Source organism: Corapipo altera, unplaced genomic scaffold (genome assembly GCF_003945725.1).
Source record: "Corapipo altera isolate COAL_440 unplaced genomic scaffold, ASM394572v1 200, whole genome shotgun sequence".
Lineage (NCBI taxonomy): Eukaryota > Metazoa > Chordata > Aves > Passeriformes > Pipridae > Corapipo > Corapipo altera.
In genome coordinates this window covers 1,230,626-1,244,417 of record NW_020884992.1, presented here as the reverse complement: position 1 = coordinate 1,244,417, position 13,792 = coordinate 1,230,626, and the positions used below count along the sequence as shown (strand labels likewise).

The 13,792-nt window shown below is 67.1% G+C and overlaps 1 protein-coding gene across 3 annotated transcripts in view; it reads left to right on the top strand.

Moving 5' to 3' along the window:
• The window catches only part of ARHGAP23 (Rho GTPase activating protein 23), a 34,920-nt gene that overhangs the window by 12,060 nt on the left and 9,068 nt on the right, over window positions 1-13,792 (top strand). For all 3 annotated transcript variants that reach the window (XM_027666438.1, XM_027666437.1, XM_027666436.1), the window contains exons 2-9: window positions 6,596-6,775; window positions 9,316-9,340; window positions 10,109-10,201; window positions 10,533-10,611; window positions 10,844-10,898; window positions 11,622-13,059; window positions 13,357-13,512; window positions 13,635-13,746. In XM_027666438.1, the coding sequence (XP_027522239.1) occupies window positions 6,596-6,775; window positions 9,316-9,340; window positions 10,109-10,201; window positions 10,533-10,611; window positions 10,844-10,898; window positions 11,622-13,059; window positions 13,357-13,512; window positions 13,635-13,746 (2,138 nt within the window). The remainder of the gene's footprint in view (window positions 1-6,595; window positions 6,776-9,315; window positions 9,341-10,108; window positions 10,202-10,532; window positions 10,612-10,843; window positions 10,899-11,621; window positions 13,060-13,356; window positions 13,513-13,634; window positions 13,747-13,792) is intronic.

The following is a 13,792-nucleotide window of genomic DNA, read 5'->3' as shown; positions in this document are numbered from 1 at the left end:
GCTGGCTGTGTGCAAGCCAACAAGCACCCCCCCAAATCCCCGCTGAGCTGCAAAGCTCCTCAGCCCTGGTTCGAGTTAAAGAGAATTAAAATGCTTTCTCCTGCGGGTCCGTAATCCCAGGGGCTGGGGCAGGGCCAGGAGGGATTCCCGGATGCTCCCGGTGTGGTCACCTGGGTGCTGCCCCCCGTTCTCCTGCCACCTCATCCCCCAGGTCAGGTCCTGCTACTGGAGCATCCCCACCCTGCCCAGGGTGCCTGGCGGGTACAGGCAGCCCCTGCCTGCAGGGGAGCCTCAATCTGGGCTCTTTTTGGGGGTGCTGCCTGGGACCGAGGGGTGCGAGTGGGACCCCCGTCCCCCCTTCCCCACCGCAGGTGGGAGCCTGCAACAGCTTTGCCATATAAGGGCTGGAAGTCAGTTATTGTCTCACCAGGGCTTTCTCCTCCTCAGAAATCCTATTAAAACCTCATTTTTCTGACCCTAATCTCAGCTGGCCGTTCGGGAGGGATTAGTGTTTGCCCCCACCCGGCCCCGCTGGATCTGTGCTGGAGGAGCCGGGAAGGAGGGTCAGTGGGCTCCAAGCCCAGCACCAGCAACTGCCTGTCCCTGTCCCTCTGTCCCTCTGTCCCTCTGTCCCTGTCCCTCTGTCCCTGCCCGAGGGGTGACGTTATCCTCGCCACATGCCAGGGCCAGTGATGACCCTGCTGGCAGAGACCCACGGCCGCAGCTGGTGGAGCCAGGACATGTCCTCATCTGGGACCACTGGCTCCATCCTGGGATGTCACCGGGATCACAGCAGGGTGGGACAGCTCTGGGAGCAGCAGATGTGTGATGGGGGGGTGGCATTGGTGTAAAATGTAAAAAAAAAAACCCCAAAAAGGCATGTTTTAGAGCACACGTGCCCCGTCTGGGACCACCAGCTCCATCCCGGGGGTGTCACCGGGGTCTGAGCAGGGTGGGAGAGCTCCAGGAACAGCAAGTGTGGGGCAGGGAGACGGGAGACCCTCCCCCAGTACAGGCAGGAGTGGGAGCAGAGCACATCCCCAGCTGGAACCACTGGCTCCATCCTGGGAGCGTCACCAGGGACTGGGCAGGGCGGGAGAGTTTTGGGAACATCAGGTGCGGGATGGGGGGGTGGCAATGGTGTAAAATATGGAGACCCCAATACAGTGAGGCAGGGAGGGCAGGGGGCTGCCTTCACACAGCCCCTCCGTGCCTCAATTCCCCTTCGTGGAGGCGATGCTGGCAGGGTCCCTGCGACCCCCCCTCGTCCGTGTGTCCCCGTCCGTGTGTCCCCGTCCGTGTGTCCCCTGCCCGCGCGTGTCCCGGCGTGCCGGCAGCGGGGCCGGTGCATGCCGGGAGCGCTGCCTTCCCCCTTTGCTCCTGTTTGGCTGCGTATTTAGGACACTCCTGTGCAAAACACAAGTATTTTGGAAGGCGTCCAGGCAGCGCTCGCATTCCTCGGGGTGGAATCTGCCCCCGCGAACGCCGCCTGACCTTTCCCGCTTTGGGCTGCGGGAACAGTCCCAGGGACCGTCCTGCCCTCGTGCACCCACCCCAAGGGGTTGGGGACCCCCTCCCCTCCCCACACCCCCCCAGGCTGCCCGGGCGCTGCAGGAAAGGCCGAGTGGAGGTGGCAGGATGGGGCCTGCTGTCTCCAGTGCTGCTCCAGGACCCCCGGGGGCACCCAACCCACCACACCGGGCCCCTTTGCCCCCTTTCAGCTGGAGGGTGAAGCCCCCCCTGGGCGCTGCTCGCACCCACAGCCCCGTCCGGTTGCTCCGGCCGGGCAACTCTGCGTGCTGGGACGTGCCAGCCGCCTGTCCCCAGGCTGGGGCGAGGGCACGGGGCTGTCCCCGGGGTGGCTCCCGCAGGAGACCCCCGGCACAGGCACCCGGGTGACATCAGGGTGGCCCCGGGGTGGAACTGATGGCGAGGATTTGGCTCCCACGTTTCCCCGTCCCCGTTTCTCCCCGGCGTGGAGGCCCCGTGAGGGTGCCCTGGGTGTGCTGGGGGTGGGCAGATGGGGGCACAGCTGCCACCGAACCACTCAGTGCAGCCCCCCCGGCGGGGTGGGAGTGGGCACTGGGGCTGTTTCGAGGCAGAGCTGCGGCACCTTGGCCAGGGTGGGCACTGGGCACCAAAGCGTTGCCAGCGTGCAGGGGGTTCGTGTGTGTCACCTCATCCCAGGGACTGTCCCCTCGCTGGTGGCCGGTGCGTGGGCTGGGGCCGAGGGTGGGGGGGGTTGAGCAGAGGGGAGGAGGGGGTGAGACACACGAAGGGGGGTGTCTGGCCCCGAGGCTGCGGGCTGCAATCCCAGCAATGCCCGGCATTTCCCCGGCGTGGCCGCACGTGCCTCTCCTCGGCCTCCAGCACGGCAGGAATGCGGCGCGGGACCCCCTCGTGCGGGGACAGGGACGGGCAGCGCGGGGGGAGCCGGGGCAGGGGGGCACTGCCCACCCTCAGCCCAGGCCCGGGCTGGGTGTCTGCGGGTGCCAGGCTCGCCAAGGTGCTGCTGTTTTTCCTTGTTCCTCCCAGATTTTTGGTGCCGTGGTGGAGAGCAGGGCAGGGGGGGGGGGGCACAGAGGGGGGCTGTGGGGCGGGCTGGGGCAGGGGGAGTTGTCCCCGTGGAGCAGAACCAGCGGGGAGGGTGGTTTGTTGTGCCTTGTGTCCCCAGTGTTGACTGGGGAGCCCGGATCAAACCGTGGGGGCTGGTGGCTCTGTGCCGGGGGGGGCAACAGGGACCTCTGGGTGTCCCCAAAATGGACGATGGGGCTGTGGGGGGACTCTTGGTTCAGCTCCTGGTGGGAAGTGCCCTTGGAGCCACCACTCTGAGCAGAGAGGGCCGGGGGGGATGTGTCAGTCTCTGGGGTAACATTTTTGGCCTCCAAAGGGCTGTTTTGTTCTCCAGGGGGCTCTTTGGGTCCAGAGGGTGCTGCACCAGCAGAGCTTGGGGCAGGATATGTGTCCCTGCTGCCTGGACTCTGCTGGATGCCGGGGACAGAGAGGGGACCTGGAGTGTCTGAGAGCCCCCACTGGCTCCCCCCTGGCAGAACCCGGTGGTGGCAGGGAGGGGACACTCTGCACCCCCAGGCTGTCCCTCTCCCTGTCCCCGGCATCGCCCGGTGCCCTGCGGAAAGGAAGGAAGGAAGGGGCCGGGAGGAGGGAGAGGAGGAAGCGGGGAGGGTGGGATGCTGCCCGGGGTGATGGAGGAAGAAGGGGGTGGATTAAAAAAAAAAAAAAGAAAGAAAAAAAGAAGGAAAAAAACGTAAAAAAAAGAAAAAAAAAAAAGGGAAAGTCCTGGCAAAGTGACACCGCAGGCGGGGCGGGGGGGCGAGGGGGCTGGGGGCGGGGGGCTGACTGGGGGCGGTGGGCTGGGCACTGATCCCTGCCAGCAGCTGGAGCCCCAGCCCGCCAGCCCAGCCGGGACGTGTGGCTGGTTCATCCCTCCATCCATCCCTCCCTCCCTCCCTCCCTCCCTCCCTTCATCCATCCATCCATCCATCCCACCCTCCATCCATCCGGGAGGCTGGGGGGGTGGCTGGGTGGGGGCTGCGTTGCCGGGGGTGGGGGGTGGTTGTGAGCGAGCGATCGAGCGGCGATGCGAGTGTGAGCGGCACCGCCGGACCGGGAGCTCCGAGCAGCGCCCGAGCCCACCCGGGGGGTGCTGCCGGGACCCCATGGAAGGGGTGCGGACCACCGGCTGAGAGCCCCCCCCCCAACGCGGCGGGATGGTGGAGGAGAGCGCGGGCGGAGGGGCGAGGAGGGGTCCCTGCCGCCCCCCGCCAGTCCCCAACCCCAAAAGGCTGTGGAGCGTGGAGCGCTCCGGGAAGGGCTGGCGCCTGGAGCGCCCCGTCGGGGTGGATTGCAGCTCGCCCGAGCCCCGCTGCATCTGGCTGAGCAGCCTCCGCCGACACGCTGCCGCCCCCGACCCCCGCCCGCCCCCGGCCCCCCGCCCCGGCCGCGGGGGGAGACCAGACAAGGGCCGCCGGGTGAGAACCGCGAGCCGGGGGTCGCGACTGGTTTTGGGGGAGTGGGGGGGGCGCCTTGAAGGGATTGGGGGGTCCCACGGGGCGGGGTGGGGTGTGCCCGGGGGCTGTCACAGCTCCTGGGCTGCGGTGTGTCCCCTTCGTCCCCTCCCGTGCTGGGGTCGGGGGTGGGGGTCCAACCTCCTGCTCGTGCTCCCGGTGCCCAGCTCACTGTGTTTGGGAGGGGGATGGATCCTGCCCTCCCGGGGTGCAGGGAAAACACTCCTTTGTTCTGCAGGAGTGGGACACTGGTGGGAATTACCTGTCCCTTCGTGTCCCCGTGGGGGCGGGGAGGTGACATGGGGTACAGGGACCTGGTGACACCTCTGCTGGGGGGTAAAGGACCTCGTGGGAATTAGGGTGACTTGGGTGGGGGCCTCTGGGTGTCACAGCCACTGGCACAAGCTGTGCCAAGGATCAAGGGGTTCCTCCCCATCCCCGCAGCCCTCATGGGATGGGGGCCCAGGAGAAGTGGGATAAGGAGGATGAGGACACAGCTGGTGGTATCGCAGCAGAAACCACCAGGATGAGGTTAAATAAAGCCAAAAATCTGGGAGGAGGAAGAGGGCTCTGAGGACAAATGACTGAGGTGACAAATTGGGTGCCAACCCCACTGCAGGGGGGGGGGACAGGAGCATCTGCAGGGCCGTGAGCCAGCATGGGGGGGGGATCCAAACCCGCGACTGGGGGGGGCTTTGTAACCCGACAAAAGCTTCAAGTCAGGACGGGCGAGGAGGGAAACCGAGGCACGGGGCGGGCGGGACGGTGCCACCACCACACCCGGGGACCGTGTCACCGTGTCACCGCCGCCACGACAACAACGGGGACTCGCTGCCATCCCCGCCGGGCCGGTGCCGCCGTCGGTGTCTCCTCGGAGCATCCATCCTGCCCTCTCCCCCAGGCCTGTCTGTGCCGGTTAAAATCAGCGGGGCACATTCAGCTGTCAGCTTAAAAATAATCCGGCGAGCCGGCGGCCGGCACAATGGAGGGCGCAGATGGGCCCGGGCGCCGCCGGGATGCTCCGGCCCCGCTGCCCGGGGCTGGGGGTCCCGCGGGAGTGTGGGGTGCCTGTTGCCATCTGGGGTTGGGTTTTCCGTTGGGATTGAGTGGCACAAGGCAGGGGGGAGTGGCAGAGGGATTGTGAGGGGTTTTGCTGCCTGTGCGGTGTCGGGAGGTATTGGGGTTTTCCGGCTCTCCCGTGGTGGGGTTTGGGGCGTTCTTTCTGTTTTGGGGTGTGGGAGCACCCGAAGCGGTTGTGCCCTCCCTCCCAGGTTGTGCAACAGGGATGGAGCGGGTAGGTGGGTGCAATGCCTCATGCCAGAGGCATGTCCTCACCCCAGGGACCCCATCCCCAGGAGGATGGGACCCCCATTCCCACCGTGGGCTCCGTGTGGGACGTGCTGGACAGGGGGTGCAGCCTGGCCCCGCCGAGCTGCCGTCAGATCTCCCGTCAGATCTCCCCACCCGTCAGATCTCCCCACCGGCAGCGAAAAGGCCCACTCAGCACAGGCACAGACAAAGGCTTTTTGTGCCTTGTCCCTTTGTGTCCCTTGTCCCTGTCCCCTCCCCGCTCCCCATCCATCGCTTCCACCCAGACAGCCCCTGAATTTTAACACCCCCGTCCCAGGATGGGCTGATTCCAACGGCTGCAGCAGGGAAGGAGCTGCCACTCGGGCAGGATCCCGGTGGATCCGCTGCTCTGCCTGTCCCTCCAGCTCCCAAATTGCCAGTTTTCTCCAGTTTTAGCAGAACTGGGTGCTCCCAGGGCATCAGGCAGTGCCCTCTCCTTCCCTTGGCCACGGAGCTGCTCCCGCTCCAGCTGGGCTGGCGGATGTGCAGCCAGATGTGCAGCCAGATGTGCAGCACAGGGAGCAGCACCGTCCCTCACCTGGGCCGTGCTAAACCCTCCTGAACCCAGCCAGGGTGTTGGGACTCCTGGATGCCTCTCCCAACTCCCTACCTCGGTGCCAGGAGAGATGCCCGTGGCTGCTCCAGCTCCACCACAACCCCATTGCCCCTCCCAGCACCGGCACTGGGAGCTGTGGGATGGAGCCACATCCCCTTTGGCCCCATCTGCTGCTCTGGGCAGTGCCCCTTGCCAGATCCCAACACGGTGCCAGGTCCCTGCTCTGGCTTGGGAAGCATCACTCATCCCACCACCTCCCGGACGGCTCCTTCCGGCTCGCCCAAGGTTATTGCCACGGCATCACCAGAAGGGACCTTTTGTCCCCAAATCCCCCATCCATCCGCCCCCATCTCTCCTCCTGGGTCCCATCCAGACCCCCAGGCACAGCTTGTTTATTTTTATTTCCTTTCCATTCATCTTCTTCCCAAAGGTCCCACACGAGGAGTCTGGGGGGGGGGATGCTGCTGGGCTGGGTGGGTTGTGGGGGCTGGAATTTGCCGCTGGAGGGCTGGGAATAGGGAGGAATAGGGATGGGGGGGGTGTCTTAGGAGTGGAGCAGCCTTTTGGGCAGAGCTCAAGGGGTGGGCACGTGGGGGGGCTGGACCTGTACCCCCTCCCTCCCCTCTCCAGAAGTGACATCTTGTCCTTGTCCCCCCCCTCACAGCCGACGCCGGGCCGGAGAGATGGAGCATCCCCGAACGCCAACGTGCCCCCGGAGGGGGGGTCCTTCCCCTGGGTGGGCCCCAAGACGGTGGTGCTGCGGAAGAGCTCCCAGGGGGGGTTCGGCTTCACCCTCCGCCACTTCATCGTGTACCCCCCGGAGTCGGCCGTGCACTCGGCCAAGGTAGGGCCGGGAGCTGGGGGGGCCTGGGAGGGTCCTGGGGGGGGGTCCTGGGGACGCTGGAATGGGGCTGTGGTTGGATGCAGTGTTTGGGCTGGGGGTGGGCAGGCGGGCTCTGGGAGGTGAGGAGCGAACCATCCGTCATCACCTGCTTTGTTGGGGTTCCTGGAGCTGCCCCCACCCCCCACGGGTGTCCCTGGAATGGAGGAGCCCATGGAGCTGCTGGGAGATGTGGGAATCAGCAACGCCTCTGGATCCTTTTGGGATGGGACGCGGCTGCTTGTGGGAACAGAGAGAATCCCTCGACCACGAAGGATGGCTCCAGCATCCCTGGGAATGGCAGGAAAAGGCACTTCAGAGCCCTCAAGGCCAGCAAGGCCCAGTGGATTTTTGGGTCCCAAGCTCCTGGCTGTTGGTGGGAGCCTTCCAACTGGATGTACCCCAGGATCTGTGTCCAGCTGCAGCCAGACCTTCTCCAGGTGCTGCATTTTGGGGAGACTCAGCCCTGGGTTGACCCTCCTGCATGCCCTGAACGACCAAGAAGCCCCAATCTGGGCAATACCTTCCCCCCACCCCAGATGGAGGGATCCCATGAAAAACCACCCAGCAGCTTCCAACCTGGATGGAGCCCTCTGCACCCGAAGGGAGGAGCCAACTTCAATCTCCTGGAATTTGGAATCCCCCTCTCACCCCGCTTCCTGCGGCAGCAGCTTTGTGTGGAGGAAGGGAGAAGAGTCTGGGAGCCAAGTGATCCGTCACTGCTCCAAGCCTGGATGGACCTGGATGCTCCCATCACCCCTGGAGCTTCAGAGCTGCCCCACGGCTCCGGCTGCCCCACGGGCTGGCGTTGGCAGACAGGGAACTGCGGTGGGAAGTGAGTCACAGGGTGGGGAGAACCGACTCGCCGGAATCCCCGCTCAGCATCCTCCATCACGGCACTTTTCCCAGGCTCCTCGTATTCTGCTTCCCCAAAATCCTTCCTGTCTTCCCGCCCTCGGGAACACGGACCTGCCCCGTCTCCGGCAGCGTCGCCCTGGTTCTGTCGTGGGAACGGCCTGGAGCTCCTCCAGACCCACCCGCTCGCTCCCGCCTCTCCAAAGGATCCTCCAGGAACGAGGGGGTCGATCCTGCCCCGCTGGGCACCTGGGCCGAGCCCTGCCGCGTGGGAAGGAGCCGGATCAGCGCCGGGAGCTGGGGATGCTCTTGGAAAGAGGCTGGGAATAGCTGCCGGCCGCGGAGCCGGCGGGGCAGGGCGCGGCGGGGCTGGCTCAGCACCCGCGGGGGGCCGGCAGCCGACCAGGTCCGGGGGCTGAGTTTCGGTGGGTTGACTCAGCAGGGAGGAGGGTGACGGTGCCGGCGGTGCCGCCGCGTTCACCGCGCGCCGCGTTCGGCACCGCCCGGCCCTGGGAGCGCGGCTGCCGGGATGCCCCGGGGGCCGGGAAGGGCTCTGGGATGCCACGGGGCGAGGAGGGGCAGGGAGGGGGTGAGTCCGTGCCTCCAGGGGCTCTCGGTGGCCCCACGGTCCTGCCCTGGCACCGATCCTGCCCTGGCACCGTGGCAGCCGCTCCTGCGTGCCGAGGCCGTGGAATGTGGCTCTTCCTTCCCACCACCGGGAGTGATGGCTCCAGCCCTCTCCTCCTCGCTGGGAATGTCCCCCTGTTACACTGGGAAGGACACTGGTCCCTTCCCAGCACCCTGGAGGGACTTGGTGCCCTGGGGACATTAGTCTGTGTCCCCGCTGGCTGGGGGACAGGGCCAGGCTTGTGTCCCCCCACAGAGATGGAAGGATCTGGCACTGGTGGAGGGAAAATTCCCGTCCCAGGTTCCTGGGTCCCTCCTTGGGACACGTGTGTGGGGCTGAGCAGCCCGGGGTGCTCCGTGTCTGCTCTGGGGGCTCAGCAGTGTGGATGCAGCACCCTGTGTCCTGTCCCAGCCTGGGACCCCCCTGGGCAGCGTGGCTCTGCTGGGGGGTCCCCACAGGTGAATGTGGGATAGAAGGGTGGGGATCCACTGGCACAGTTCCCACCCCACGGGGCAGATCCACGTGGCTCCCAGGGCTTTCCCCTGCCCATGACTGGGACGGAGGTGCAGGACCCCTTTACCACCACTCTGCAGTGCCCACTGCAGCCCTGACAGCCCACCCCAAGCAGTGGGAGGCTGCAGAGATGGGGAGGGACAAGGATTCATCCCACAGATAGGATGGATCCCTCCCCTGGCACCGCACTGTGGGGGCTCAGGCTCTCCCTGACCAGGCTTGGTGGCCCCAGGCGAAGGGTGAGATGCCACCCTGGAGCCCCTTTCCCGCTCCCCTGCCCCAAAACCGACCCCTTTCCCATCAGCTGGGCGCGGGGGGCTCCGTTAGATCCCACTGCCCGCCGGGGCCACGCAGGCGGCCGGGATCCGGTGTCAGGAGGTAATTTTAGCTGGGGGCGGCGGAGGCCAGAGGGACGCGCCGGCCCCGCCGGGGGCTTCGTGGGGCTGCCACCCCAACCCCCTGTCACGGGCCCCACCACCAAATCAACGCTTTTCTCTTCTCTTGGCAGGAGGAGGAGAATGGGAACCGAGCAGGTGAGTGCTGGCACTGCCACGGGACGCCCGGGGTGGTCGCGGGGGGCACGTGGCTGTCTCGGGCCGCAGCGGGCATTGCTGTGGCTGTTGCTGTCACCACAGCCCTAAATTTCAGCTGGAGGTGAAGTGACACAGTGCTTTGGCAGCACTTTGGTGGCACTTTGCGCCCTACATGGGCTCAGTGTCCCCAAAACCCCTCGGGAGGTTTGTTGGACATCACGCCCGGGGCGGGGGGGGGGGGGGTCTGCCCGCAGTGAAGGGGGGGCTGTGGAGTGGCCAGTGCTGGCCCCCGCTGAGCACGGGGTGTTTGGGGACAGGGACACGGCCCCGCTGAGCTCCTGGAGGCTCCCGGTGACGTGAGTGAATGTGAAGGTGTCAGAACGGATCGGCGCTGGCGCGGTGACGCGGCGCCGGGGCCGCACTCCCCGGGGAGCCGGTGTGGGCAGCGCTGCCAGAACCAGCACCCAGCGCCCAGTGGGGCCGGGGGGCTCTGACCTCATGCTCTGGGTGGTCTCAGGGGGATTTGGAATCCCTCGTGGGCTCCGTGCCCACCCGGCACCGGTGGCTTTTGGTCTTTCACAGGGGACTGGGGGTGACGGGGACCAGGAGCTGCCCCGAGTGTTGGGCTTCGCCCTGGGCAGGATCTGTGCCCGCAGGGCAGGGCTGGGGGAGGCGAGGAGGTGACCATGAGGGGCCAAACGTGCTCCTTGCCGTGGGGTGGTCCCGGTTGTGCCGGTAGCTCCCTGATCGTGTGTCCCCACGGAGCAGGTCCCCCCCGGAGCCGCCTGGAGCCCATGGACACCATCTTCGTGAAGAACGTGCGGGAGGACGGGCCGGCCCACCAGGCCGGGCTGCGCACGGGTGAGTGGGGTCACGGGGCTGGAGATGGCCCCAGGGTGCTCCTGGGATCCACGGGATGCTCCACCTCCTCTGCCAGGGACTTCCTTGCTTATTTTGCTCTTTTTCTTGCATTCCTTCTTTTTTCTCCTCCCTCTCTCTGCTCCCTGTGGGTGCTCTGCTCTCTTGCTCTGCTCTGAGCAGCGTTGGGGTCCCCATGGGTCGGGCTGGTTTTGGGGTCCCCGTGGCTCCTCTTGGCAAAATCCCTGTTCAAAGCCTGCCGTGAGTGACCGTGGGGACATCCAGGTGCTGCCACAGCCTTGTGGTGACACTGTGCCCTCCTGGGGCTCTGCAGGTGACCGGCTGGTCAAGGTGAATGGGGAGAGCATCATCGGCAAAACCTACTCGCAGGTCATCGCGCTGATCCAGAACAGGTGAGTCCCCTTCCTGCGGGTGGGAGGTGACGGGATGGGGACACGTCACAGCAGGCACTGTCCCCCGGGGTGTCACTGGGATGACAGGAGCCCTGAGGCAGGGAAACAGGGACAGGCAGTGATGAGCTGTCACTGTCCCGTGGCGATGGGGACGTTCATCTCATGGGGGTGAGATTGGGGGCAGGTGGGGACCGACCCTGACCGACCTGACCCCTCTGTCCCTTCTCCCCAGTGATGATGTGCTGGAGCTCTCCATCATGCCCAAGGATGAGGACATCCTCCAGCTGGTGAGTTTGCCGGGCAGGTTTCAGGGACACTTGGGGACACTTGGGGAAAGGGCTCCATCAGCATCCCGGGAGGATCGATGGGTGAAGAGATGGAGGTACCAGGGGTCCAGGAAAGGAACATGGGGGACGTGGTCTCTGTTTTTTGGGGACATCTTCAGGCATAGCTGGAGGATGAGTTGCTCTGGATCTCAGGGTCTGACTTGCCCTTGGAGCACCTCAGGTGCCTCTGCTGTTGGTGAGCTGGGATCTGGGGGTGACAGTGGCCCTGTAGGGTGGCCTGAGCCAAGGGGTGTGAGGGGGACTTCTCCTGGTGCTCCTCTGGTCCTGTCTTGGGTATTAGGTGACACCATTGCTTGTCCCCAGCCTGGGGGCCCCGTTCCCATGGAGTTTGGGGGGTCTTATAGCCCTGGCAAGGGGGGAGGTGTCTCCCATCTGTGCCTGCTCCAGGCTCTGGGAATCCCCCGGTGTGGAGTCAGAGGTGCCTGTGAAATGTGAGATGGGAGAGCTGGACCGGCTGGCCGGGGTATTTTAGGAAGGAGGGGAGGGGAGAGTGGAAAGGCTGGGGTTGGTGCTGGGGGGGGACCCCATGGGAAAGCAGGACCAGGGTGGCAGGAGCCACGTAGGGAGCACAACTCGGGTAGGGAGGAGCAGAGCTCATTCCTACAGTGGGAATGGGGGGATTGTGACCCCGTCCCCCCACCCTGACCCCCTGTCCCCCCACAGGCATATTCCCAGGACGCCTACCTGAAGGGCAACGAGCCGTACTCCGGCGGGGCGCAGAGCATCCCCGAACCCCCTCCCATCTGCTACCCACGGAAGACGTACCCCTTCCAGGCACGGGGTGCTGAGCCCTCCCCGGGCCAGCCACCAGACCCCCGCACCCACCGCCCCTCTGCCACCGGCCCCTCTGCCACGGGCCCCCGGAGCGACGCCGGCGGCAGCCCCGCACACCGCCCCGAGGATCCACAGCCCGGGGGTCCCCCCCCGCGCCCCCACGGCCACCCCGGCTCCTTCTCCCGCCCCGGCTGCCCCGGCAGCGCCGCATCCTCCGTGCCCGACCGCTACGGGATGCCCCCCGCCGCCGCCACCGCCTCCTGCCACGCGGCCCCCAAGCACCTCCCGGAGCACCGGACTCACTGCGGCTTCCAGGAGGCCGTCGGGGGGCTGTCGGGGGCCGGGCGGCCCCCCCGGGACGTGGCCCAGCGCGTGCCCGGGCGCCAGGAGTGCCAGCAGGCTCTGTCGCGCTGGTTCTGCAGCCAGGAGCCGCGGCGCAGCGCCTCGGAGGAGCGCCGGCACGCCCTGCCCCGCTACCGCAGCGTGTCCCAGGACCGCCTGGGGGGCTCGGCGGGCGCGGCCCACCGGGGGTGGCCCCACAGCGCCTCGCACGACACCCTGCTGCAACCCACCCGCGAGGGCTGGGCCCCCCGCGCCCGCTCCGACCACGCCCTGGGCAGGTACGGGCGCTCCATGGAGGCGCTGGAGCCCCGAGCGCTGCTCCCGCCGCACCTCGACCGCTCCGCGTGGCCGCCCGAGAGGCTCTGCCGGGCCGCCGGGAGCGCCGGGCAGCCCGTCCCGCACGGCTCCTTCGCACCTCCCTCCTCCTCCTCCTCGTCCTCCTCGCGGGAACCGGCGCCACCGGTGCAGAAACACCCGTCGCAGCCCAACCTGCAGAGCGTGGACGACTCGGGGTACATCGGCTACCGCAGCTACAGCCCGTCCTTCCAGCGCCGCACGGGGCTGCTGCACGCCCTGTCCTTCCGCGACCCGGCCTTCGGGGGGCTGCCCACCTTCAGCATCGCCCAGCGGGCCGTGGCCCCGCTCACGGACAGCATGGTCACCCCCCTGCCACCACTGCCCGCCGGCCCCACGCCGGGCCCTGCCGCGCCCCGGGAGCAGCGGTCGGAGGGCGGCCGAGCGGCCGAGCAGCCCGAGGAGCGCAGGGAGGAGGTGGTTCTGCGGCAGAAGCCGCCCACGGGGCGCAAGATGCCGGTGCCGCTGCGGCAGATGAACTTTGTCTTCCCCGAGGGGGTGAAGGAGACGGACATTTGCGAGCCCTCCGCCCCCGGGGGCAAAGGGGAGAGGCCGGTGGCCGAGCGGCCGGGCCGGCGCATGGCTCCCTTGGCAGCCCCCGAGGACTCCCTGGCATCCATCCCCTTCATTGGTGAGTCCCAAATAGGTCTGGAGGAGCCACAGGTCTGCCCTGTCCTTCCCTGTGCTTGCTCCCAGGGAGGGACCCCTGGGCTGGATGGGAAGGGGGGGTAGGGATGGGGGGTGCAGCAGTGCTGTGGGTGAGGGTCTGGGTGCACTGGCAGCTCCTGGCTTTGCCCGGGGTGGGAGTGTGTCCCCCCCGCCCAACCCAGACACCTACAGACCCACCACAGGGCAGAAGTGCTGAGGGGTCCCGGCAGGGACTTCCCCTGCCCCAACACCCCCTACAACACTGCCCACCCCCTGGCAGACGAACCCACCAGCCCCAGCATCGACCTGAAGGCCAAACACATCCCAGCCTCCTCGGTGGTCTCCAGCGCCATGAACTCGGCGCCCGCCGTCGCCACCAGCCCCTCGTCACCCACCTTCGCCTTTGCCCTGTCCCGGCACTATTCCCAGGACTGCAGTAAGTGCTGGGTGGGGGGAGAACCATCCTGGGGGCCGTGGGGGGAGCAGCCCCCCACCCCAGAACTGTGTCCCGTGCCCCTGGGTTGACCAGGGTGGGCTTTGCCCCCCTCCCCATCGCAGGCAGCATCAAGGCCGGCCGCCGCTCGTCCTACCTGCTGGCCATCACCACCGAGCGCTCCAAGTCCTGTGACGACGGTCTGAACGCATTTCGGGACGAGGCCAAGATCCTAAGGTAGGGCTGGACGCACCCCCCTTCCCGGTCCCACCCCCCCCCCCCC